Source organism: Acromyrmex echinatior, chromosome 15, assembly GCF_024713525.1.
Source record: "Acromyrmex echinatior isolate Ae372 chromosome 15, ASM2471352v2, whole genome shotgun sequence".
Taxonomy (NCBI): domain Eukaryota; kingdom Metazoa; phylum Arthropoda; class Insecta; order Hymenoptera; family Formicidae; genus Acromyrmex; species Acromyrmex echinatior.
The window spans coordinates 1,335,075-1,360,967 of record NC_141866.1 but is presented as its reverse complement, the minus strand read 5'-3'; the positions used below and the strand labels follow the sequence as shown (position 1 = coordinate 1,360,967).

General features: G+C 38.5%; 1 protein-coding gene across 6 annotated transcripts in view; it reads left to right on the top strand.

Moving 5' to 3' along the window:
• The window catches only part of LOC105151266 (uncharacterized), a 131,239-nt gene that overhangs the window by 41,166 nt on the left and 64,180 nt on the right, over positions 1–25,893 (top strand). The window contains exon 1 of one of the 6 annotated variants that reach the window (XM_087414007.1): positions 20,668–21,821. The exons of the other annotated variants lie outside the window; for them this stretch is intronic. Coding sequence (XP_087270133.1) covers positions 21,812–21,821 — 10 coding nt within the window. The 5' untranslated portion in view covers positions 20,668–21,811. Of the gene's footprint in view, positions 1–20,667; positions 21,822–25,893 lie in introns of those variants that run through there. 6 annotated transcript variants of the gene reach the window in all.

The window sequence follows — 25,893 nt, the reverse complement described above, 5'->3', positions numbered from 1 at the left end:
CTGTATAATACTTTTTTTGTGATCTAAAGTTGTTCCGTGTAAACTGAATTATCTATGCACTACGATCGGTAAGTTTATTCGTTTTATCACGTGGATATTATCGTGCGTTTTCTCAAGCTTTTAAGTAAAAATTAAGATTCATTATTTTCATGTTTTCACGATCATCGTGTTGTTGTAATTTGTAGATATACATTTTTTTCAATTTGAGACATGATGTAAAAGATTCTTTAGAATAACAGGAAACAATTTTTGCTATTTATAATGTTTAATTCTTCTTAAATTTGAGAATATTCATTACTGCAATATTACCAACATTGGTAAGTTTTTTTCTTCAAGAGGCGAATCGTTTTCTAAATACCTGTTGAGTCTAAATCAACTTAAATCACATCTCTCATACATTTACATGCGCAAATACTCGACGAAGTATCATCGCATTTCGCGTCGGGAATTATCATCTTCATTACGGTATCTATCGCAAAGTGTACACTCTCATAACAATCTTCGCAAATAGATCTAGGCTCCTATTCCTTTAACAACAATGTAATGATACCGACACTGTCGTTGAGAGTTAAAGAATAGAGTCTATAATGGTCTGAATTGTGCTTAATATGTTTGAACCCAAGGTCGACCGCATGAAACACAAAGTACAGGGTGTAGATTACCACGAGTGACTGCCTATCGAGCTGGCAAACCCCGATGGAACCCTTTTGAACGGAGCCTCCGAGAGGTTGAGCCAAGGTGGCGGCCCCGGGGCGTCGGGTCACCCAGATTTCAATCTAGATACAGCATTCCACGGTTAATTAGTACTGGCTGACTGGCCGTGAGCTTCGTCATTGGGCTGAACTCCTGCTACGCGTTTACTCCAGCTATCCCCAGCGTTCGTGAATCACGCGTGAGCGTATGCGTTGAGCCGGCCGATCGGCGTGTGCACGCATGATGTACACCCTGAGAGAAAAGATTTTGTTAATTTAGCAAGCCACCAGTACCTTAACCAGTACCCTAACCGGTGATCGGTTAATATGTGACGACAAATTTTGTTGTTGTGTTCGCTGCTAGTTTACTATACCAACTAATTATTAGTAACGGAAGCAAACTATATAGAATCTAACCCATCTTTTGGGTAGACTCTATGCTCGTTTACAGAATTCGTAGATGATTGTGGAGTCGTAAGAACCGACCAAGCACAGTCAAACGTAGGGAGAATACTTGATTAGAATTGATGAGTCTCTTATTTGCTAGCGATACTGTTGATTATTTGTTACATTAACGAATTAATTTGCAATCGTAACAAATCGATCGTTTTTAAACAAATATTACATTTGCTTTCTCTTGATTTGTTCTTATAACAAAATCATTTCTCTCAGTGCACGCGCTGTACGCCAGTAACAGCGAGTTGTATGGCTGTATCTATCTATGCGTGTACGCGTTACGCGTAATGTTTCTCGTGCCTGTATTTGCACGTGTCGATAGTCGAGCTTGACTCGTTGATGGGCATGTGAAGTGGGTATACGATATGTATCTGACCAACTGGTTCGTTTTGCGGCACGTCGATAATTTGACAGCAAGCAGCCTTATTTCGATTTGCTTGACCCGATTTCGCGATTAGACGGACTTACAGTCAGACACGCGTCAGCGTTTTTCTGATTGTAATAGAGGTATTTTATCGCCTAGCTTCCAAAACTTGATTTCAGATGTCAAGAATCTCACACCGGTCTATTGTATTAAAATAATTGTCTAAAAGTGAGAGTATACGCGCGTGCTGACTTATCAGATTTAGAGAGGAGAGAGAGATTTGGATAGAAGTACACTAGCTAATCTTGTTGTCATCTAGATTTCCATTTGTATTTTCTTTGCATTTATGATTCATTATCATGCATGAACAATGTCTGAAAGGCATTCATTTAGATCGTTATCTCTATCATAATTTTTTCCGTCTATGCAGCACGCGTAAAATTTGTGAAAAGAATTTTTAGACACGCGATATAATTATAGAACGAAATGTGCCGCGACAGTAAATTGCAGTCTTATAAAAAGCTAATTCAATGTGGATCAAATTATTTTTGCATTGTTACAACTTTTTTCGCCTATAAAACTCAGCAGAAATTCATATATTACGCGTGAGAATCGCGATTTGGATAAAGAAATAATTAATTAAAGTACATATATGTTAAAAACAAAGAATTCGATTATGTCTGTATCTCTTCGACGATATATGAAATATTTGATTTAGATCGCTAATGAGATATTAACATAAGAATATCCAGAATTTATTTTTAATTTTAACGATTTTAGACGAGTAGTATAGATTTTAGTTGAATTGACCTTTTTTTAAATAAGAACGTTGAAATATAAATATCATTTTCATAATTTTTAAATAAAATTTTATATGTTTACTTTATGAGGCTCTCTCGCACAGCAGTGCAGAAGCATTTTGTGTGTGTGCGTGCGTGTGTGTGTGAGTGTGTTTTGTGCAGTCGCAATAAATCTGCAAAACTCGGGCGACGTTTCTCACTTGGAAGGCGAGAATCGCGATTGCAAAAGAAAGATAAAGTGAAAAAAACGAAACTCTCAGCAGCCTTGTCGTGCGCCAGGAAGCGAATCTCGAAAGGAGCGCGAAATCGAGAGACTTCGATCGATCGCACGACGTCTCGCGCGAGATGCAGAGAAATTTCTCACCGTCGCGTTTCTCCCTGTTTCACTTCCAGTGACACGACGGAGAGCAAGAGCGTGCCATCGTGTGCAAAAAAACGAAGATATACACGCGACATGCCAGCGCTCTCGCTCTTACCTGCAAACAGAAGATTTCTTTACGCAACGTTCGCAACTAAGCGCGATATTTTAACTCTCTTCGTAATCTCATTTCTAAAACTTCTCTCTTTTTTATTTTTTTTATTTACGTTGCGCGCTCAACGTCATTCGAGTTTTAATTAATTGTGTGTGTGTGTGTGTTAAATTGCTGAAAACAGCGCTTTTTATTACATTATTGTTATTACCATAAATTATTATTACCATAAATATATTAAGTAGCAAAATCATGAGACTGCAATCTGAACGTTCCAAAACAGAAGTTTTTTAGTTACTGCTCTCGTAGTCACGCGCGATCTTTTACCTAATCAAAATCGCGAATCTTGACCGTGGAAGGAGGAGGGGAGGGGAGGAGGATAATTACACTTCCACTGCCATCAATTACAATTACGGACAGGCCAGAAATCGCCGACGTAAATCCATTCCTGCAAAACAATAATCTCATCCCCAGTATAGCGTAGTCAGAGAGACTCGGTCGATCTTCAGCGGGATCAAGATCTTAAGGACGCCCGGAGGTTGCCTTAAGGTCGAGGAAACAACGTGCAGGACAGACGGCAGCATCAGCAGCAACAGCAGCAGCGCACAGCAGGCTGCAGGAGCAATCTCCCGGACAATTAGCCCGCAGTTCGTGACGGGTACCTCCTCCTGGGTCCTCACCCGATGCGCCTTTCTGCTTCTTCTTCTACTTCTTTAGCCGCCCCCTCGTCCTCCTACCTCGACTGACCAGGATTTCTCCTCTTTCTCACTCGATTCGCTCCCTCCTCGTCGCGGCCTTTCCTCCACTTCTCGCGGTCTCGCCCTACTACCTTTCCTCTTTTAAGAGAAAGAGAGAGAGAGAGAGAGTGAGTGAGTGAGAGTGAGAGGGAGGGGGGGGGGGAGACACGTCAGAAAGATAAACAGATAAAGACGAAATAGTGAAAGAAAATAGGAACGAAAGAGGGACAAAGATCTGTGTGTCTCTTCTTCCGAGAGTGAGGGGGGGGAGAGGGAGGAGAGAGAGAGAGAGAGAAAGAGAGAGAGTGTGTGTAAGTGTGTGTGCGTCTCGGAGATCCTATACTCTACCTGCCGTTTATACCCTAATGACCTGGCAGGTGCGGCGCCGGCGTGCCCTCTTCGTACGGGGCCACCCGGTACGTGATGCATCCGAAACGGTCCGTGAGATCGAAGCGCGTCTCGCTTTAACGCCATCATTTTCGGAAAAGTTGACTTCAAGCAGCTAGTAAACGTAGATATATCGTACAGAGAGAAAGCGTCGAGTTTAGTAAAAGATTAAAAATATTTTTTATAAGGAAAGAAAGCGCTAGTTTGAATACCAAAAGATATAATAATAATTATTATTATTTACATGAGATTGTTTTATAAATATTATCACACGAGACATTACGTACATTTTAATAGTGTGTTGTATAATAATTACGGACGTTTCTTTGCAAGCAATACGAATGACGATTGAGAAACTTGTCCGCAGCTGATCGTTATTCTTTGAGAAAACACGTTCATCTTGGTTTCTTCGCATTTCTCTTCGTGTTGGTAATCGACAACGACAGCATGCAACGATTTTCGCAATACTAATCAATGTGCCAACTGTTACTTTCGAGTCGATTGTGCATGCATTAACACCGCGTTGTTGCACAGTAGTTTTGTATTAAACGAACATAAAGACGACATAAAGACGAATAATGCATTCTGGAGAGGGAATGCAAAAACATTTTTGGGATGGGTAAAGTATTAAAAGGATATTATAAAGAATAGCAATTGCGAATGAATTACGTTCGTTACTACGTTCTAAAGATCGCGATTTTTTTGTTTAACGAAATATTAGAGATATAATCCTAATTGGGATCGTTCTCGTGAAGATCTATTCCAAATTGGGAATTACCTTCATCAATCGCAATGAAATATCTATCCGTGAATCGTCTTACTGACATCATGCCTGGGAATCTACTACTATGAAGATGTCCCTCTCGTTTTCAATCTTTCTGACGATTATCTGCTCTTCGTAAATGCATTCACTACTTCTGCTTTTTATTTATTTAAAGCACTGAATATTATAATCAGCTATGACTTGCATTTACGATGTTTATATTGCAATCTATAAGAGGGCTTTAGAAAACTTAAGTAGAGATACGATGAATGAGTAGCGAGGGATGAGTAGTAAATCTGATTAAAGTGAGAAACTCACTTGAATCTCAACAAAAGTAAAGTTGTCCCCGTCGTCGCTCTACGTCTGTACGTCGTAGACGCTTCTTGAGTCATGAATTTCCTGCGGAATAATAAGGTAGAACGTTCATTTTTTTTTTTATACTGTCATCAGAGTGTAGTGGCTTTGCAGAAAAAGCGCATACTAGATAACAAATTAACATGGTACTCCCAACAGAGACGCCGCTCGGTAGGATCGACGGCCTTCGATCACTCAGGATAATTAATTATTGGCTGGCCACCACCTCCTAGGAGATCATGGCGCGCTTGGCAAAAGCCTGAAAGAGAGACGTGTGGCGTGGGCGAGGCGCGAACGATCCATTCATTATACACCATCGGCGGCCTCTCGTTTCCTCTCCCGCCTGTCATCTATATCTCTCTGCCTATATCTCTCTTTCGTTATTGTCGCGCGCGTGCGAATATGGGACACAGTCTTTCATTATCGCGTGCGTAACAAATCGTTCGTCCCCCGCGACCGACATTGGCAAGAGCTTGGATCTCAAGGCAGCTTTGTTTATGTTCGTTATGTTTCAGTGTGATACTATTATTACAAATCATTTGACAGAAACACTTACGAATGTGTTTGTACGAACAAATACATAAATTAGAGCAGAAAGATTCAAACGAGTTGATAATGAAAACGTGGCAAATTGTGCTTTATTTTCTTCTTCTTGCAATTAGATCAATAAAACGCGCTATATGTAAGCGTGAAAAGATTCCAGAGACGATTGCTTCGTTAATATGGTCGGACAGTTAGTGATCGCCATGAGGTGATTAATTACGAAAGGCTCGCGACGTTAGAGCGCCGAGAAGAAGTAGGGTTGTGCGCCAAGACGGGAGAGATCTGAGAGAGAGATGAATTAAGGAAAACGTGGGAGGTGTGAACAACTCATTAATTATACTGCGTGTAAGCTCGGTTACGTTCCATACTATTGTCCAATCTGAATGGTATAACTGCTCGTTAATTTTTTGTGCCTATTAATTTCATCATATTATTTCGAATAGCTACGTATATATTTTGATTTTTAGCAGGTTTTATATTAAATTATTTTTCTGTATAAATTTGTCAATTCTGTGTATATTTTCTCTGTGTGTAAATGTAAAATTTTCGGCATTCAAAATGCAATAATTACGATTATATAATGTTTAGAACATTGACAACTCGCGTGCGATATTTAACGATGGGACAAACCTTTAGCTACGAGAGAAATATAGTTCTATCAATACGTTTTGAATGAAACTTACGGAGATGTACTTAAAGATGACCATCGATCATTATGACGTACACGCAACACACCTCGCGAGCGGCAGTCTCCAGTCATTTTCCACGGTGATCAAATCGATATTCTTAATTGATTTCATAATTCAACCTCTACTGGCTACCTCACATCAACGGTGACAAGAAGGTGCGACGAAGGAACAACTCAGTCGTTTTACGTGATAATTCACGGTCGTTCAATAGCAGTTTATCAGCTTCTTGAACAGATGCTACGTGCTTTAGTGCTTTATGCTTAGTGCCTCACGAAAAGATATCCCACGACATGCTCATGTCGATAGCAAGAGAGAACGCGATAAAACACGTGCATTGCGATTAGCTCTGCATTTCCATTGTTCCATTGAATTTTGCTTCTTTGTCATCAGTCAGCAAAATTTTTGAAAGGCTTTACGCGACGAGTTTGACATGTGAAATTTACACGCGTCAAATAAAACAGCAAGAATTATTTATCATTTCGATCATGAAATTTGAAATGTATTTTTTTCGAGCTATTCTTCGACAAACATTTTAAAGCTACAACGAACAGCAAATTTAATTAACTACGTTACAAACGAAAAATTCTTTAATTACTTAATTATCTTCCTTCGAAGCAGCGCGAGAGTACTAATGACCGATGACACTCGATTTCTTTATCGCGATCTCCCGAAACCGCCACGACCGAAGAAATTCGATTAGGACAGATTAGTTCGGATGCAGGATTGTCGTCCTAGGATACGGGATTGATACTGTTTCAACGTGGTCGTGCGGCTCTCGGAGACGTCAGATCGCAAAGACAAAGCCATCCATCCGAGCAGCCAGGAGGACGGGTGCATTCCATCGCCTTACGAGGCGTCGCACACCAATATGGGGGTCTGACATACACATGAGACCAAACGTGCACACCGTCAAGGTTCGAACCTGGAAGCCTGCGGTTGCGTCTACGCTGTGAGGTCATATGACCTCTCTCGAAAGGAAAGAAACGGATGAGCCAGGGTGCTCTCGGGGTCGCAGCTCGAACCTTGCCCACCGGGCCCGAACAATCGTGGGGCCCGAAAATGGGACTAACGATCGTCCAAAGTGCTGGTAATGCTCCGCGGCGCGGCGTACGTCGATCGCGCGCGTGCATGCGTGTGTATGCTTGCGTGCGTGTCTCTCGGTTGGCCGAATTTCGAGCATCGGTGCGCCCAGCCGTAATTGGGACTGAGAAGGAGCTAATCGTAAAGCTCCATAATTCGTACGTTGTCGGATATTTTGACTCGGAGCGATTCAATTATCTCGGAACATTTTGACTGCCTCGCGTCGACATCGTTTGAATCTATTCATTCTTGGCCTGGGCCCGGATTATGTCGGGCTCTGAAATTCACTAGGTGAATAGGTAGTTTTCAATCGATTCGAATCGATGAGTCATGGAAATATGAAATATTGCACAGAAGCGATAAAAAATCTTTCAATATATTTTTTTAATTGAGATACGAAATTAGGCTAATTACTTAAATTCCCTTTCTCTCTCTGTTTTCTTTTCTGTAAACAATTTTATCTTTTACAATTAAGTATTTTACATAAAGTTTTTTTTATACAATTGATAATGAATTTAAAATAATTATACAGATTAGTTTCTAAGTTTTTTTTTCATATTATTGATATTCCGAAGTGAAAGACATAAATATTCGAATTTTTTGTTCTTTTGCTTCTATTTCTTATGTATTCCGATCACAAGTACTGATGAAACAGGTATCCACTGATTGGAGATTTCTTAAAAGACCAAGATGTATTAAATCCTTTAATATCATTTTAGATGATTTGTATATGCGTGAAATTGTGAGAAAAGTGACAGTCAGCGTTCTCTATCTTAATCTTCTGGTTTAACACTAAGAAATATTCGTAAAAGAATATCGATATCGACATCGTGATCTCTTTTCATTGATCCACTTTTTCACTCATTCTTGCAGCTAAGTTGATTCCTTTTTTTTTCGATATTCCTTGAAGAAACATCGTCTAAAGCGCGTGAAGGGCTAAGATTGAAAGAAGACACCACGTTCATTCGTAGGCTCGTGAAAGATACTGACCTCAGACCGAGAGATCTCTTCCACGACCTGAACCGGTCCGCCTCGTGATCGTTCTATGCAGGTCAGCGGTTCTCAGTTTTAGAAGAACGAGTGAAGCTAGATAGAAAAAAAAAATCGAATCTATACATACATAAGAATCGATTATCTTTATACAAGAGCTGATTTTATCAATGTCATTATATGTACATATAATTAATTAATTTTACCAAATCATTTTATATATATATATAATTAATTAAATCTTTTTCTTTCCAAATGAAAATTAATTAGTGTATTTGAACAGTCATAAGAATGAAAAATGCCTTTAACGATCTAGCAGGATTGTAATTCTTAAGTGCTCTTGTATAATTCTATGTGAATTTATATACTATACGTAGTTCTTTAAACTGTGCGTCAAAATGATTTTTCGGTCTTGAAACGCAAACTTCACTGAACTACCGCAGTAATATCACAAGTTAAATTGATTAACAATTCATAAGTAAAGATCTTAATAATGCTGAGTGACATTAAACTCTGTAAATAGATATAATTTTTTTTCGAAAAATATCACTTCGATCGAGAGTCGAATCATTCTCTAGCATTCCTAGTCTTAGGATACTCACACAAAATGTTAAAGATCTGAGTTCGACTCCCGACCGAGGATTTATTTGCTATTGGTTTGTATTCAAATGTATGTACGATCCTATGAGATTCTTAGTTAATATCGATGAAAAATGTTTAGCTGTCGCAGCATAAAATAAATAATTACAATTAAAAAGTAATTATTTATTGTCATGAAATTCTTTAATGTTTTTGAGGATGAATTCTGTCCACATCTTTCATGTTATATATATACAATTTTGATTATGTTTGTACAGAAGTTCGTTTGTAATTTGTATAGGCAATAGAGGTACATAATGCGATCCTTCTCTTTTGAAAGACGCGATTACGGCGATATACCATGCAAGGGTCAACAAGATTCACCCTAGATTCTGCCAATAAACCTTGGCTTACTTGAAACGGAATCCTTATATCGCGTAGACCGGAAGTCATCGCGGATGAGCGCGACCGCGTTTGTGAAGCGGTCGATCAGCAATGAAAGAGAGTCGGATTCGCTAAATGAAATTGCGAAAGATCGCATCGAGATCGTTAACGTATGATTCGTCGAGTTATAGAGTCAAGGTTCGATTGAAAATATACGAGTAGCGCAGCAACTCTATGCGAACACTACATGTTTGCTCTTGCTATAAACAGCAATTCACCGGCAGTTGCAAACTATAATACTCGACACAATGTAGACTGAGTATATCTACAGACTTTTATATAATACGTTATGCAACACGGTTATCTATTTTTAGAACAAGGGTTAGAGCACTGTCTGTTGACTGGCACGGTAGCTACTTTTGACAATGTTCTCATTCGAAGAAATATTGAATCGCTACGTTATTATATGATACAGATATTATTCACATTGTACGTGCGCATATAATTGTGCCGTTTGTTTATGCCGTTTGCTTTTTACAGTACAATTAATATTAATGATTAAACAGAAGTAACAAGATGTAATATTTATCAGAATATGAAACATTGAGAAGTAATAGATGGAACGAATCAAGCGGTTACATTCGATAAAACGGGCGTCGTAAAGCTTAACGAATTTTATGTTTCCCAAAAGGGTTAATATGCCTTGAATGCGGGCTGTTTCGCAATAGTTGGCAACATTTCGTACATTATCGTTTTACGACCTTTCCGAAGTAACGCGGTCTCGCTTCCTCTGTAACGGTGAAGAAATATTTGCTGCGGTTAACCCGAATACAATGTTTCGAATTTCACTTATCATCGGTCTCAAATAACGATTGCGTATTTGTTTCTCGAACGATTTGCAAAAATTAGTTCGATTCTCTTGTTTCTGCACACGATGCACGTCTGTCCGAAGATGTTTATGCCTCGCGTGTCTTCAGACACATTTGCGGAGGAAATATAATTTTTCATAACGGGAATTACTATAAGTCATCCTTCATCATTCATACCCACGAATAAATAAACTGAGATAGTTGAGTGAGTGTTTACTTAGGGTGGTTTAAATATACTGACCTACTTTATACCTATGCCAGATGTAACGTTACGTCTACAAAAGCAAAGCTTAGACAGTAATGAATTAATTTTTATAGGCACAGTTATGAAACATCTATTCTTAAAAAGTTTATTCTCTTTCTTTTACTTTTATATTATTTTTCATATTTAAAATATTTTTTACTATTTTCTTTTATTACAGAACATTTTACTCTTTCAAATGTAAAAGCTACAAAATTTTTAGCAATAATGAAAATAAATCAGCTAATAAAATTGGAGTACAGCGTAAAGTTCCAAGTTTGATTTGTTGCGTTAAATATTGATTTTATGTTTGCGCGTAATGCTTAATCAACATACTAAACTCATTTCAACTATTTTTCCATAGTTTACGGAGAGCAGAAATGTATATCATTAATAAATTGTAAATAGAGTTTTATCTCGCAAAAAAGCAGTGTAAGATTTATAAAGCGTTTGTAAGATTTACGTAAGCTATATTATATAATCGCACAGCGTGGTATATCAGTAACTCCGATCCCTGCGGGCAAATAAAATGCGTGGTTGTAGCGAATAACAAGCGAAAAGAAGAGAAAACGTCACCAACGGGGCCACCGACGCGACGGCGGATTACCTCGTCGTATACTAGAATGCCGTCCCGTGTGCAGCCGTTTTGCTGCGGCTGTTAGATTGCACAACGCAATCTCCGGCCGTGGAATCGTCGTCACCTTCCTCGGTGACACGTCACCTCTGACTTTTGCACCGCGACGTGCCGTCTCGCGAGGAGCAGCATACGTGCGAGCACGTATCATCGCGCGTTTCTCGAAACGGTCTAATCTGCACACTGTTGCGTATCTCTTAGGCACGTATCTCTTTCACTGTACATTTTTTTCTCCTAAGATGCACCGAGACGACGAGATAGACCTCGTTACGTCTCCTCTTTTGACTTGCGGAAGCAAGAATAGCATATTTATGTATATATACGCACGCTTACGTGTTTCCGAAGATAACTGAAATTTTAGTGACTAATACTATGATGTAGTAAGAAAGAAATTGTAGCAGATTACTTTCTTATCTATCATTGAATTTAACTTTTGCTGATAGTGTTTTGAGTATTTCTTTGTACGTTGAAATTTTTTATTTCTGGAATTTTTACGGTCTCTCCTTATAGGTCAGAGTCAAATGATCTTGTCGACCGGGCATTAATGAGCAGTAGAATCTTATAATTTTCTTCTATTGAAATTTTGAAAATTCCTACAATTGGAGCGTAGAATGTGCGTAGAGTATAATTTTTTTTTTTGCATATTTCGCGGCATTAAAAATTGACTTAATTAATAGAAAATTTACAGATATCTTTACTTCTGTATCGGACCATCTGTATATCGGAATATATTTTGTATTTGAATAACAGTAATTTTGATTCACGTGCACACAGATCTGATAACAAACAACAAGCATACGCATTGTGATGTAAACTGACGGAACACCAAGCTTTCACATGGAATTATTCTCTGCGCGATTTCCTTATAAACGGATCAACTAGGCTTGACTTTGTCCATAATTACACGGAGGTCAAAGCTTTAATGTCTTGGCCTACGCAATTGTTCTCGAGAATGCAGCGTGCGTAAATAAGCAATGACTCGACCCTGACGCAGACAGCCTCTTGTTCAGTGACCATGCGTTTGGTCCAGCATGGTTCATAGACCAACGACCGTGATGCTCACTTAAAGCTTACCTGCACGTATTCTTCGATAAAACTCCGTGTTCTTTTTGTAAAATGCAAATTCTCCTATAAGGGAGAGGCTATGATGTGTGAACAGGATTGCGAGGAACCTTGCAGAGTGTATTTTGACGAAGACAGTAGACACTCTTGCAGAGAAAAATAGACATCTTAATATAATTAATTTTTTTTACTCGTGTAGTTATTATATAAATGATAATAAATAATTTCATAGCTTTGATGTTTCAAAGTTTTAAGATATTTGATATATAGAATTTAGACATCAATGTCTCGTGACAGCATCAAATTCTACTATTAATATATTAGAAAAATATGAAAACAATATTTTTAATTGTTTAGTATTTATATATCTTTCATATCTATTCAGTTCTATTTAACCTTTTTTTATAATTCTTTATATTGTATTATACATTTTGATATTATTAATTTTTATATTATTAACTGTGGCAGAATGTTTTCGCTGTCAAAATTTTATCGTGTAATTATATACTATCAAACGTGGCGTTATTATAATGCGTATAGACTGCCAATAGCTGCGTTTGAACACTGCAATCATTGCGCATTAGTCGAATAATTCACAAATGAATATGCTGATCTCTATCTTATTCATGAATACACGTCAGACCTTTATTTTTTATCGCCTTAGGCACGGGCGTCTCCCGCACTCCTCGATTCTCATACTTTCGTTTCGATCACTATCGATTTTGCAAAAGCATCTAAATGTATTCACCTGTCTTTATAAAAAAAAAATACTATTTAAGATTGCCTTTTTAATGTTATTCAAATATGGAGAGATATATGAAGAAATATATTAGTATATTTCATAACTTAAAAATGTAATTAAGTATGGAGGTATGACGGTTACATCGCCATTATCTCAGCTGAAAATGCATTTCGCAAAAATATAATTTTATTCAAAGAATATCACGTTCTCGGAATACCGAGAGAACGCACGCGAATATCGAAAGCCTGCTCAGCTGTTCGAGTCAGAAAAAAGGTTAACACAGAGAGACAGACATGATATAGCTAAACCGGTGAGCGAAAACAACGGAATAAAGAGCGTAACGATTAATAATATTTCTAAACGGCAATTTAATATACATTGTTGTTACAATTCGATATTGCAGTAAAATATAATATAGCACGTGCTAAAATTCGATGTTAAGAAATATGGGATATAGCCGCTGTATCTTGCAAAAAAGTTGAAATATCGCGTTAATTTAAAATCTTTAAAATCGAAGCTTCCTCGGACAATCGAGAATAAGTAAATATTTTTCTTCGAGACTGAGGTTAGGCAAGCAATCACGAGATGAGAGTGATGCACTTCTCCGCTGGCTCTCGTTACGTTAAGTGGTACAAATCAGATGCGTTCGGAAATGACTGATATGAGACTAAATCGAGTCGATCACTGGCCACAGCATAATCATTTCACTATCTGAATCCTGCGAAAATCACCAAAAAAAGTAATCTCAATCCATGTATCTACAGTGTGTATATCTCTAATTATTATTTTATTGAAAATTAATATATTTATATTTGAAAGAAATACTTTTATTTTAAATCGGATAAAGCTAGATAAATTTATTTTCAAAATGATTAATTTCTTTGTGTGTAATTAATTATCATTTAATTCCAAATTATAAATATTATGAACATTTTATAGTAAAAATAGTATTATTGCTAAGTCGCCAAAAAAATATTTTTTATCGAAACAAGATTGGGGAAGAGAATGACATTGGACGAATGTATTGGGCATTGGGAAACAAGCAGGTATATATATATATATATATGTATGTGTATGTGAAGATATCTCGTGCAGGAATTGCCGTAAATGTCTTCATCCGTAAGATATGAGAAATCGTGGGCGTCCGTAAGCGCACGGATCTTCACGTGGACGCTGCTTTCGGATATGTTACTACTTGTATATATACTTTAAAGAAAGAGTGGGTGAAGGTGGGATAGAAACAATAGGGTATTCTAAACTCGAGATATGTGAAGAAATCACAAAATTCAACGAAAAAAATTGTATTCGGATGTATCAACCTCTATAAAAGGAATAGAGCTGAGGATGAAGTGCAAAACGATAAATTTGGACCTATTGATTCTGAGTAAAATTGAATTGGCGGGTAAAGAAACGAGAAAGATACGTCCAAATAGCAGTCTTGTCTTGTGAATTGTAAATTTATAATGTAAAATTTAATTATTTAGGTATACATGGATAGTTGTATGTTTACCATATTTTGTCCAAAATATGGACTTGGCTTTTACACACAAGAAATCCTCGCACGTGCTTTGATATCGAATGATTCGACCTTATTTCATTTGAATTAATTCTTTTAAGTTTGACATTTCGACATTTAGTTAGCTACATTCTATCGTGAGACGTGATTACGTGTAACACAATTACACAAATTGTGTAAATTTCTCTCGTACGATTCACCACATCAGACAATCGATTTTTTTTCACGCGACCACAGGCTCATATGCTAGCTGGCTAGCTGTCTGGCTTACCGCCTCCTAGTCGTATTCCCGAAGCGGTGAAATTCCAACGAGAGAGGTTCGGAGCTTAGAGTTCCACGTTGCGTGTTGGCGTTGCACGTGGGTTGGGCACCACGTTGAGCCCTCAGCACAATGATATATCCTGGGCCGCGTATACAGGAATAGGTCGAGACCCGAGTGTGTCAGAGGTGAAGCCGCACCCTGCATTGTGTCCTGCCCACGTGACCGTTGTGCAAGTCGTCATTCGTGTCAGCGTGAATCTGCTCCGTAGAGCCGAAACTTTAGTCTCAAAGTTTCGGAAAACATAAGTTGCTTACGTATAATTACAATTTCATAATTATAATTATAAAATTCAATAATAATTCTCCTATAGTTGAGCCTTTTATTTTTCATTGACTTGTACTATTATTTCACTGAACACAATTTTGTTAATAAGTTATACTGTAATAATATTGGGTCATCTAAAAACCGCGGATACTTTTTAGACGACCCAATATATTATTAGAAATGGATTACGAGATCTAAAAGTTCAGAAAGTGGTATATGTACCCATCAATCAGTGACAATACGCTAATTCGACCGCATCATAAATAAGTATATCATTTGGTTTAACCAATATAGCTTAATTACATAGATTATTGATTAATTCGATCACCGTGTCAGAAGCGAGCTACACCCTGCATTGTATCGCCTACGCAATTTCTCGTACTTGGCCTGAATAAATATATCTATCGTTTCAATAATCGCGCCGTTCATAAAGGTCGCGACTTATATTACTATTTTCTGTAAGTACTATCTATTGTTGCGTGATTATAAAGACGTATCATTAGTCACAAAGCAAAGTCGAGAGCAAAGTTAAAGTGATTTTTCAAGTCATTTCAGTTAGCTTTGTTTGTTGCACGCATAAGCACCTGACGTTACAGTATCTAAGAGGTTAAAAATCTCATTGTTTTCTAATACACATTGAATAAAGAGACAAGATGGATTTTTTATTTTTTATTGTTGTTTTTTTTTTTTTACAAAACTGCATCATCAGTGCTCTCATTTGAGTCGGAATAAACGATCACGGTTGAGTAATGCAACTCCAAACGTTTTATTTCGTAAAACAATCAGGAAATATATTTTTTTAGGATAACAACGGACATTACATTAACCAACTTGTATTATTTCTGTTTTAGGTAAGCAGAATGTTTTGCGTGGAGATACGAGAGATACGCTAAGCGCGGAGAGAACCGCTCGAGCGCTCGCTCTTCTCGTGGAAATCGTGCCCAAGGTACATATACTCGCCACGATCCGATCGTAACGACGAAGTTCGGTGGTGTACGTCGATAGCCGTATTTCTGTCTCGAATTATTGCATTTGTCGGCCGCGTACCCCGAGGAATTCTCACACTTTGGTGCGCCTCGATCGCGAGGAAATCTAAAATGAAGCCCCGTCCGCTGAAAGTGCAACGCCTAAAGACACGTAGGTTGAGAGATTTATAGGAGCGTTGACCTTTCGCGCTTTAACGTGACTGTTTCGCATTTTTTTCTTTTTCAGTAAAGACTCCCTCTTGTACATTTTCTTTCACTAAAGCCTCCCTTATACGTCAGCGCATAAAACATAATGGCGAAATCATTCATGATAATCCGATAAGTACATATATAAATTAATAATTCAGTCGTACCATGGCTTTCGAGCATATTACATGCATTAGAATTTATGCGGTAAATTATATAAACAAATAAAATTTTGAAAATACGTGGAATCGAGGCGCATTACGATTGATAGCGTATGGTTAATCACCTAATTGTGAGGGATTCGTTGGTAAAGGATCAAGAATAATAATGATAAATTGCGCGAGGCGGTCGCTTTCAATCGTGTCCCTGTTACACAGTTGTTCCATAATATTTGACATTCGCAACGTTAATTACCACATCTGCGACGTGAGCCAATTACGTCGAGCAATACGAGCCACGCCAACATATCATTAATATCGCATTTCATCGTTCATCAGTCTCAGTTATGAACCACGGAGTAGAGGATCGACAACGAGATCGATCGGGGAGCCACGGCACGTCGTCTCGATCGTCAGAATTTATTGAAGCACTAACCTTTCGTGTTTTCATCATTCAACTGTATCTCACCCGTTCCTTCTCTCTCGTTGTCTCTTTTCTCAGCGAGTTCAATTCTCGTCACGAAGCACGGCATTACTCTTTCTTCTATTTTTCTCTTGTCCATTTCTCTCGTTCCGTATTATTGCCACTTTTTCAAGATGGCAACTACTTCTAATAACTTGCGATAAGTGTTTTTATTCGCGGAATTTTGCGATAGATTTAACGCATCGGATTCGCGAGAAAGTTACACGATACGCTGCCGAACTAACGTAGAGAATTTCAATAGAGTTAAATATTGTATGAATACGCGAGAGTTAAAAATGGATAGAACTGACTATTTAAAATATTTTTACTTTTGCATTCGTATACAAAGAAAATACACGGTTAAATTCTATAAACTCTTACATGGTTTCTGATAGTCTTTACATCGTTTGAAAAAGTCCAAAAGTTTTATTTCTGCAATTAAGTTTTCAATTTTAATCTTTTCAATTTTAATTTAAAACATAAATTTGATGACACAAAGTTGAGGAAACGGAGATGTTGATGTCACCCTGTACAACAACACCTCCCAGGTTTACGCTACAGATGTAAATCTCCATGTAAGCGAGGAGAGGTACGAATGCAACAACGGCTACTATTAATTCATGCATGCATTGTTATGTGTCAAGGCACGCGATATCCGTCGGCAGATCATCGTGACGAGATAAGCGAGCGAAAATGTTCCTCCTCTCGATCGGTAGCTTCCTCTCGCAAAGTCACAGAGGACAAAAATAGTAGAAAATGCGAATAGAGTATCATTGCATTGACGAAGAGTCTTTTTCTCATTAAAAAGATTATCCGCATGGAAAGAATATAATAGAATTTCTTTAGCTTTTATATAACTTGTTAATTTTTTTCTAAAAATAATCTACAGCAAAGTTAAAAAAATTCCCCCCTTTTTTTTACTGAAAAAAAATTTTTTTAAAGCGACGAATCTCTCTTGATACGTTGCTAAAATTTCCTGTATTTTTCCGACTTTGGAGATTCACAATTGCAAACGGAAGCAAAAATAATTTAAAAAATAATTTACATTTTAGAGGTTAATGTTTTTTTGCTAATATAGCAAATAATTCGTCCCAATTATATCTACTGAACGAAACGCTTGAGCGATAAACGTATCTCTTTTCCTGCGAGCTCTGATGCTCACGTCCGCGTCCTGGCAATAAATTCCACGTCATTGGGCCTTGGAACGCGGTTAACGCGGCTCGATGCACCGATACAATGGGCGAATCGGCAAATCTCTCGTTACGACAGAGTGTTGCGCATACGAAGGCCGACGATTTGTCGCGTAATGTGCGATATCAACGATCTCGAGGTCGCGATCACCGTGACCGCCGCGTTCAGACATGTAGTAACATATGTCTGCCTTCCAGTGAGAATTTAATTGCTCGGGCTTTCATTTGCTTCTAATGCCGCCTGAAAATTCTCTACGATTTTTCTCGCTAGCATCCGGAGAGAATCCACGTTGTGTATGTAACTGCTCTTTGTCTTTTCTGTCTCTTGTCTTGACCAATGATTTCTGTAAATAATCTTGAAGACTGAATGTAAATAAAAATATATCTATATGAGCCTCCACGATTGTTGATGCATAAGTGATATACATGTATTTATAAGATTATAAAATATAATTTGTAAACAATTATAATATACTTACCAACGAAGTTAACTACACACATTTTTTCGACTCTGAATTTAAGTCCTCCTAAGTATGAAAGTCAAGTATAAACTATGTAATACTTGACTGTTTTTTGCGCTAACCACGGAGGTTTATATAGACATTTTACATACACTGTTCGAAAATTTGTTGTTGAATATAACATATTTTACACATCCAAAATGGTCCACTCAAATTTTTATGTTTATTTAACATACGATGAATAGAAAGTTAGAAAATAACATAGTTATAAATTGTGGAAGTATAATTAACATTTATGATATATTAAATTAACGAGTATTTTATTCATCCATCTTAGAATGTAAGTTTTAAAACATATTTTTATTTTACTTATTTACTTACTCATAAATTATGTCATTTTGACATAAGAATAATTGAATATCAATTTAACACAAAATCTTTAAATAACATAATCACATTATGTTAAATTAACACTCGAAAAAATTTAACACAAATAGTTAAGAACGTGGGTAGATCGTTTTCAACACAAATACACAATGTTTTTTTTCGTATATTGATTTTTTTTTCTACAAAATCATTTTTAGTTTTATTTTTATTTAGTCTCGAAGATACTTAGGATGTTAAAAAAGGCTTGATCTACTCAAAAAAGGTATAAGTAAAAGGAATAATGTTTTAATAATGTTTTTTACCTTTTGGATACGATAAAGTTATATTAAAAAGTTTGAGATGCTTAGAGAATATTTCGAGAATTAAATAAGAATATTAAAATTTCGATAAATGCACTGCAATTTTCGTGCAATTTTCCTCAAACATTGCGAATGTTTTAATAATTTTATTGCATTTAGCTTGTGTATTTTATGTTAGATCTGCTGGTTTCTCTCATTGACACTAAATACATTATATGTATTTGAATTGTATACTGATACATTCCGATGAATATTAATTCTTGATATCAAAACGTGATCACACTAGCATTAGATATCTATATCTGATGAAGCGTCTTTGCTGTATCTATAATGAGACTTACGTCATTGAAGTAATTAAAAATTGATGATTATATCACGTTGAAATTCGCTGATTAACGGGTTTCTTATCAAACATCTGTTTCATAGCGGACATTTGATCATTTCATCTTATTGAATGAGAAATTTGCGCTAAAACTTTTTTTTTATGTAGCTTGCAGGGATGATTTTGCTTAGATTAAAATTATATTACCTCAAAAATATCTGGTATTATAAATTGATTTCTAAACATTATATTTATTTCTTACGTAAGTAATAGGCAGAGGAAAGATTTAAATAATCTATTACTAATTATCATTTTTTTTATTTACTTCATAATTATGAGTTTACCGATTCAGCTCGTAATTAAGAATTTTCTAATTAGATAGATCTACTAATTCTTCTTCCGTATTTTTCGTATCGTGAAAAAGGTAGAAAGGTCTCCATATATACGATGGGAGGGGGGGAGGAGGGGGGAAAGAGGGGTGAAGCAGCAGGTAAAACTGAGAGATTGCTGGAATTCGAAAACTTATTGGTTAGTCTCTCGCACTTAAGCTTTTATTTGTCCGACCCTTGTAATAGAAAACAAGCACCTAGACGATGATTCTGATTTTCCTCGGCATCGTTACCTGGAGCACGCTGAAGGCGCAGAAGTTCATTAGCGAAGTATAATCTGGTCTCTCGACACATTCCTCGCCCGCCGACCTTTGGACCTCTCTTCTCTCCTCGGGTCAGAGAGAATTTCGAGGTCTGGCTCCAGGTAACTTTTGTACCGGGTGTATCCGAAATCTTACGAAAGGAACCAGTCTTTCCACTTTACTACGCGTGATTTATTTTACGAACTCCAACTCCCGGATGATTTCGACACAGTAAATCGATTTAGTCGCTTCTGCAGTTATCTACACGCCCACGCGTTACAGAAGCATTCAGTTTGTAAACTTTTTTTCTTTTGCATCGTGGGTACGTCTCGATTAATCAAATATGAATGTCGGATGTGTGACGAGTATATTCACGAAAAGGTTAATGGGACATTATATGATAATGATTTTTTGAAAGAAATTTATCTCTCTAAGGATAAAAACCTTATGTTTTTATTTAGTACGGAAATTACAGAAATAATATTATATTACGTGATAATATTATATTATTTCATCTCGAGGAATTAATTTCTATAGTTTTAAGGAATTTGGCATCCCTCTACAGGTAGAAGCAGGAAAAAGAATTCGTATCGTACTTTGCGGATATACGAAGTTCTATAAGGATCCATAGCCCTGTCGTTATCGATGATTTTTAAACCGTAATCACGAAATCTGCTCTTTCAGTTTCGCATAGTTCAACTGGCCGAGAAGCCTAACGACCTCAGTGATACGATAAGTCGCTAATTTGCGTTTGCTGACGATATGGCCTGTCGTGGGTGGCCCGTCGTTCTACGACCACGTACTATACCTACATTCCCCTACATCGAGAAGCGAACGTACGTGCGAGACATGCTCGCGATTAATTAGTAGGCTATGATATCGTCGAACGAAACTGTAATCGATGGGATCAGTCACGCTTTCCGGGACATGGCCACGACCCGAGAAATTCTCTTATAGACAAGAAGAGAGATGTCCTTTCGAAAAAATTATGACATTTTATTATCTCGTCTGAATTTTAATCCTCTTTAAGACGCTGACAAATATTTATGGAAATTGTCCTGGCAGAGAATCGATTGAGAAAGTTTCTGCACTGCAGTGCAGCTCGTTTCGAAAAATGCATGTTTCGTAAATTGGGTCATATCGTATTATAAGATATTAACAAAAAGCAGATAAATGAGCGGTAGATTTTGATAGATTATATTAGTCAAAATCTCAGTCATTATTATGATTTGTCCATTTTTCTCTACAGTTCCAATTGATGCAACCAGATCCTTTCCTACGTACAATGTGTCTAAATTCTTCTTTCCGAGAGACCATATTTTTCTCTCGCGTTATTTTAATGATCAATGAAACATCATTAATTACAATAGATAAAAGATTCGCGAATGGGAATTGTAAAATTATAAAAGGAATCGGTATTCAACTGCCGTTACGTATTTTGTCTATAACTACGGCGTATTATGACTTCGTTAAGAGCCGCTTTAAAGGCGATATCCCAACTCCTTCATGGAGGCTACGGATAAAAATGCCGAGACGTGAAAGACACACGTTGTACCGTTCGGCTTTATTTATTCTCGCGCACGTAGATAAAGCTCTCGCAGGGTTGAGCCGGCGCGCGATTGCTCGCGACTCAAAGCCGCGTCAATTGTGATCCGCCGGCCGCGCGGTAACGCTGACGAAGCGAAATGCATCCTCGATGGCGACGCGAAATAAAACGCGCGTGATTCGCGCGAGGTGGCCGCGAGTGTACGACCGTCGGGAGTTATCCAGGGTCACATAACCGTTTTCTGATGACACTCGGTGAGTAATACATCACTCGAAATGATGCGTGCTGACGAGCACACATACGCGGGTAGCTTTGCCGGCGCTCTCTATATAAGGATCATCTACTCGCGCGTATCATTAACTTTACAGAGGTCGCAGGTCCTTCGGCGACGTTCACCGATGTTCGAACGGCGGAGCGCGTAGCGTTCCGTTTTCCCGTGTTTTGTGTGTGTGTCAACTAGGAATTTATACGCGCAATATATCCAGCCTGTAATCAGCGATCGCGCGGATGCGAATTTATAACAAGGATGCAAGAAAAAGATACAAATTTTCGTACACACGTATACATAAAAAGCTTGGCTCTTTTATTAACAATAGTTTACATATTTCTCGTGTTCCGCGCAAAATATTAGGTTATTTAAAAAGTATCCGCGGTTTTTTCTTCAATTTTTGAATGACCCAATATGTATATATCTTCTTCGAAATTAACAGGTTACAGGAATAATGATTGATTCTGTTCTCTTAGAAGGAAGATTTGAAGAATTTTTCTACACAATTATTTTAAGATAATCAAGGCTTCGTTGTTTAGTAGAGCTCGCGGCTCACGGATATCTCTCGCGTTCTGCGTTCGAGGGAGAAAACGGGAGTTAGAGATGACGGAGAAGGACGGGAAGGACCCTGGATAGAATCAGGTACGTAGGTCGGGCAGAGGCCAGACTCCGACAGCGACGAGTCACCTGCGGTGTGACCGATGTGAGCCGTCAGCGAACGCGCTCGCTATCATCTCACCGAGTCCCTGGCCTTCTTCGTCATCGTGCCTAATGCTAACTGCTTGCCGAGACTCGGTAGCGTACAGTCCTACGCAAAATTCTCCGGGCTCTATCGGATAGTATTCGTAAAACTGCAATATTGCAGGCTCTGCAATATCGAGGGATGACGCGAGGGTTGCGCGAGGAATATGTCAATGAACAATGCGCTTCGAAATTAATTTATTCCATAGCCATATTTTGTTTTGCGAAACCACTGCGCTTTTTGTTCGTGGGACTTGGCAACCGAGTGATTTAGACGCGGAATCTCTCTATGATGCGGAGATGCGTAAAGTTTCGCGCAAGTAGTTTCCTCGAGTTTTTTTTCCTCGGTGATGTTACACGTGAAAGAATCGCCCGTGCTAATTGCCGTTCATACGGTAGTAGTCGAGCTCGCTGCTATCCGTTGGCAACCTGTTGAGCTTCATTGTCGAGATGTTCCGTTCTTCCAGTCACCTGCGCCACGTGGCAATTAGCGGCATGTATATACGGCTGACACGAGAGAAGAAAAATCAAACTGATGATGCTGCGAGAGCTGCGAGTTAATTAATGATTATAATCGCTCGTGATAGAGACGATATTATCACCGCTATAGATTTGCGATGTTTCCGTCACATCGCGCTAGCTAACTTTGACTTTGTAGCCTCTACAATTCGATTGCATTTAACCGTTCATCCTTTAGCCTCATTATAGTTCCACTCCTTCGTAGTATTTTCTTTCTATATGCTTATCAACAAAACACTTCTTAACGCGGAATAATAGGAATTTAATAGCCTTGTTATTTGTTACCTATCCATTTGTTAATAACTTCTTACGTTAATTCCCCGTATGTGCCTCATTCATCCGCCATATGGCGAGATATGCCATCTCCACGAGCGAAAATGGAAAGCGCGATAGGGAACTCGTTTATCGATGCCACGGCAAGTTATACGCGAGATTCGACCTTTGATCGAGTAAAGTACCTGCTTCCAGTCCATCGCTTCTTTTCTTGTTCTTCTATCGTCACGCTCTGACCTTCTCGGTGACTTCGCAGGTGAGATAATCTAACACTAATCGTTCATCGCGCACGTAGTTGTCTTGTGTTTCATCTGCGCGCGACCTGTCCTGTCTGCCTTTTAAAAACGTTCGCTCAATTCATATCTTTCATAGGCGTATCGACTTTAATCGATTCTCAGAAATAAATCCGAGGCATTAATGTAGATTATTAAAAATAATAGAAAAATATATATATATGTGTGTATGTGTGTGTGTGTGTGTGTTATTATCTTTCCGTTTTGTGAGTATTCTTGCAATATTCTTTCTACGCGTTCCTGGACAGTTTTTCTTGAAAAATTCGAATTTTCACGTGAAAGATACGTTTACATTTATACAAAACATAGCGAGATTGGAAGCGTGACACGCAAAAGTTAACAGCAGCGCGAGTTGTCTCGCAACCGAGATGACTCGTGGTCAGCACTCGACCTTTGGTCGGCTTACGTACCCGACTTCTTTCTTCCTTCGTCTATCTTTCCTTCATCAGCGCGTGCTTCCTTCTCTTTACCTTCCTCCCACATCTTTTGCGACCGACCCGACGACTCGCTTGCTCACTCGTTTGCTCGCTCGCACGCGCGCGCGCGCGAGAGAGAGAGAGAGAGAGAGAGAGAGAGAGAGAGAGAGAGAGAGAGAGAGTCGTTGGCGCTAATCGCACCTCACGCACAAGGCGACGAGGTCACGGTGCTCTTTGTTTGTCATCCGCCCGCAACCTGCTTCGCTCTCTTGTTAAACGTACGTGTCCGGGAAGAAAAAAGACAGAGAGCTACGAGGAGAAACGGTGCCAAGACGTACGACTCGATGCAATGGAAGATTTGCATCACGTTATTGGACATGTAAATTCGATTTATCGTGTGAGCGTTCTTCTCGTTGCAAGAGAAAAACTAAGCACTTTTCTTTGCGTGTAAGAATATTTTCATTTTTTCATATATGAAACAGCATGCATTTACGCTAAAGGTTCATTTCCGAACTTTATTCTTCATTATTTTTTGGAGTGAGAAGAAAAAAATCACAAAGCCCCATGAAAATTGGGGCTTTCTATTTGATTCGTCACGTCGAAGCATCGTTGTCCGAATTCATCTCTGTCCGACGAAGATTACACGAGAGTTACGCCCAATCTTTGTAACAAAATTGTAAAAGAAAAGAGGAGGATATTTTTTTCAAGATTTAAAGAGAAATAACCGATAATCGAACGCTTATGCACGCGAGCGCAATTTAGGAAAGGCATGGCTTTCGAGAGGACGCCAATTGAGAAAATAGCGAATGAGGAACGTGGAACAAAGTTCATAACAACGGGGACGATGGCGGTGACGGTGAAGCTGAAGAGGTGTCCGAGAGGACTCGGTGGAATGACCCCGCGGATCGTATTGTAAGCGCGTACGTGTCCCTCGCGGAGGGTAACATATGCGTGATGGCCTGCGAAAGCTACGTCACGCAGGAACGCACCTTTGCTCCTTCTCTCTTTCTCTTCTTTCTTCTCTCGTCTCTCTCGCCCCTTTCTCGCTGTGTGCTCTCTTCCCAGGTGCTTCTGTCTTTCTTGCTCCCGTGGGGTACGGAGGTCACCGCTCGCCCGTTGCCACCGGCGGAACAAGCGGCGAACCGCAGGAAGAATATCTTCTTCTTGTACCCCAAGTCTCTGGGTCCTCGTCGGATGCTCTGACTTCGAAGGGAACGCGAGAAGCTAGGAATTCAGGGAATTGCGAGGAAGCATCGAATCCTCTCTCTCTCTCTCTCTCTCTATATATATATATATATATACTCTTGATATTTTTTAATGATTCGTAAAACGAAATTTTTTATTAACATAAAATTTAATGATATTAACCTTGAAGTAATGAGGAAGTCTCATAAATTGACATCTCCTTTTCAAATCATCAAATATATGTATGTAGTATATAAAATGTAAGGAAATTATGAGGATTTCAATTGTTTACGTAAAAAAATTAAGTTACGCGCTCGAATCCAAGTTGAGAATTATCGAATATGAAAATGGTAGTTTGAAGAAATATCTACGCATATAAATTAAAGCTAGCGTATATCCATCTGCCATCCTCTCAGTGGAGGCTGCTTTCGCGGCCGAGTGTAATGTCGCGCAACCTGACCTCCTTGCAGGTGCGCGATCCTGACGGACGTACAGTGTCACCATCGTCGCGATGTCTTGACGAGCGACCATAAAAGACCATGCACCGTGCATTAAGGAAGACAAGAAGGGGGAAACGTATAGGCGGATCGTAAAAACAGGAGATAAAAGGTATAGCGTAATACGTGCGCGT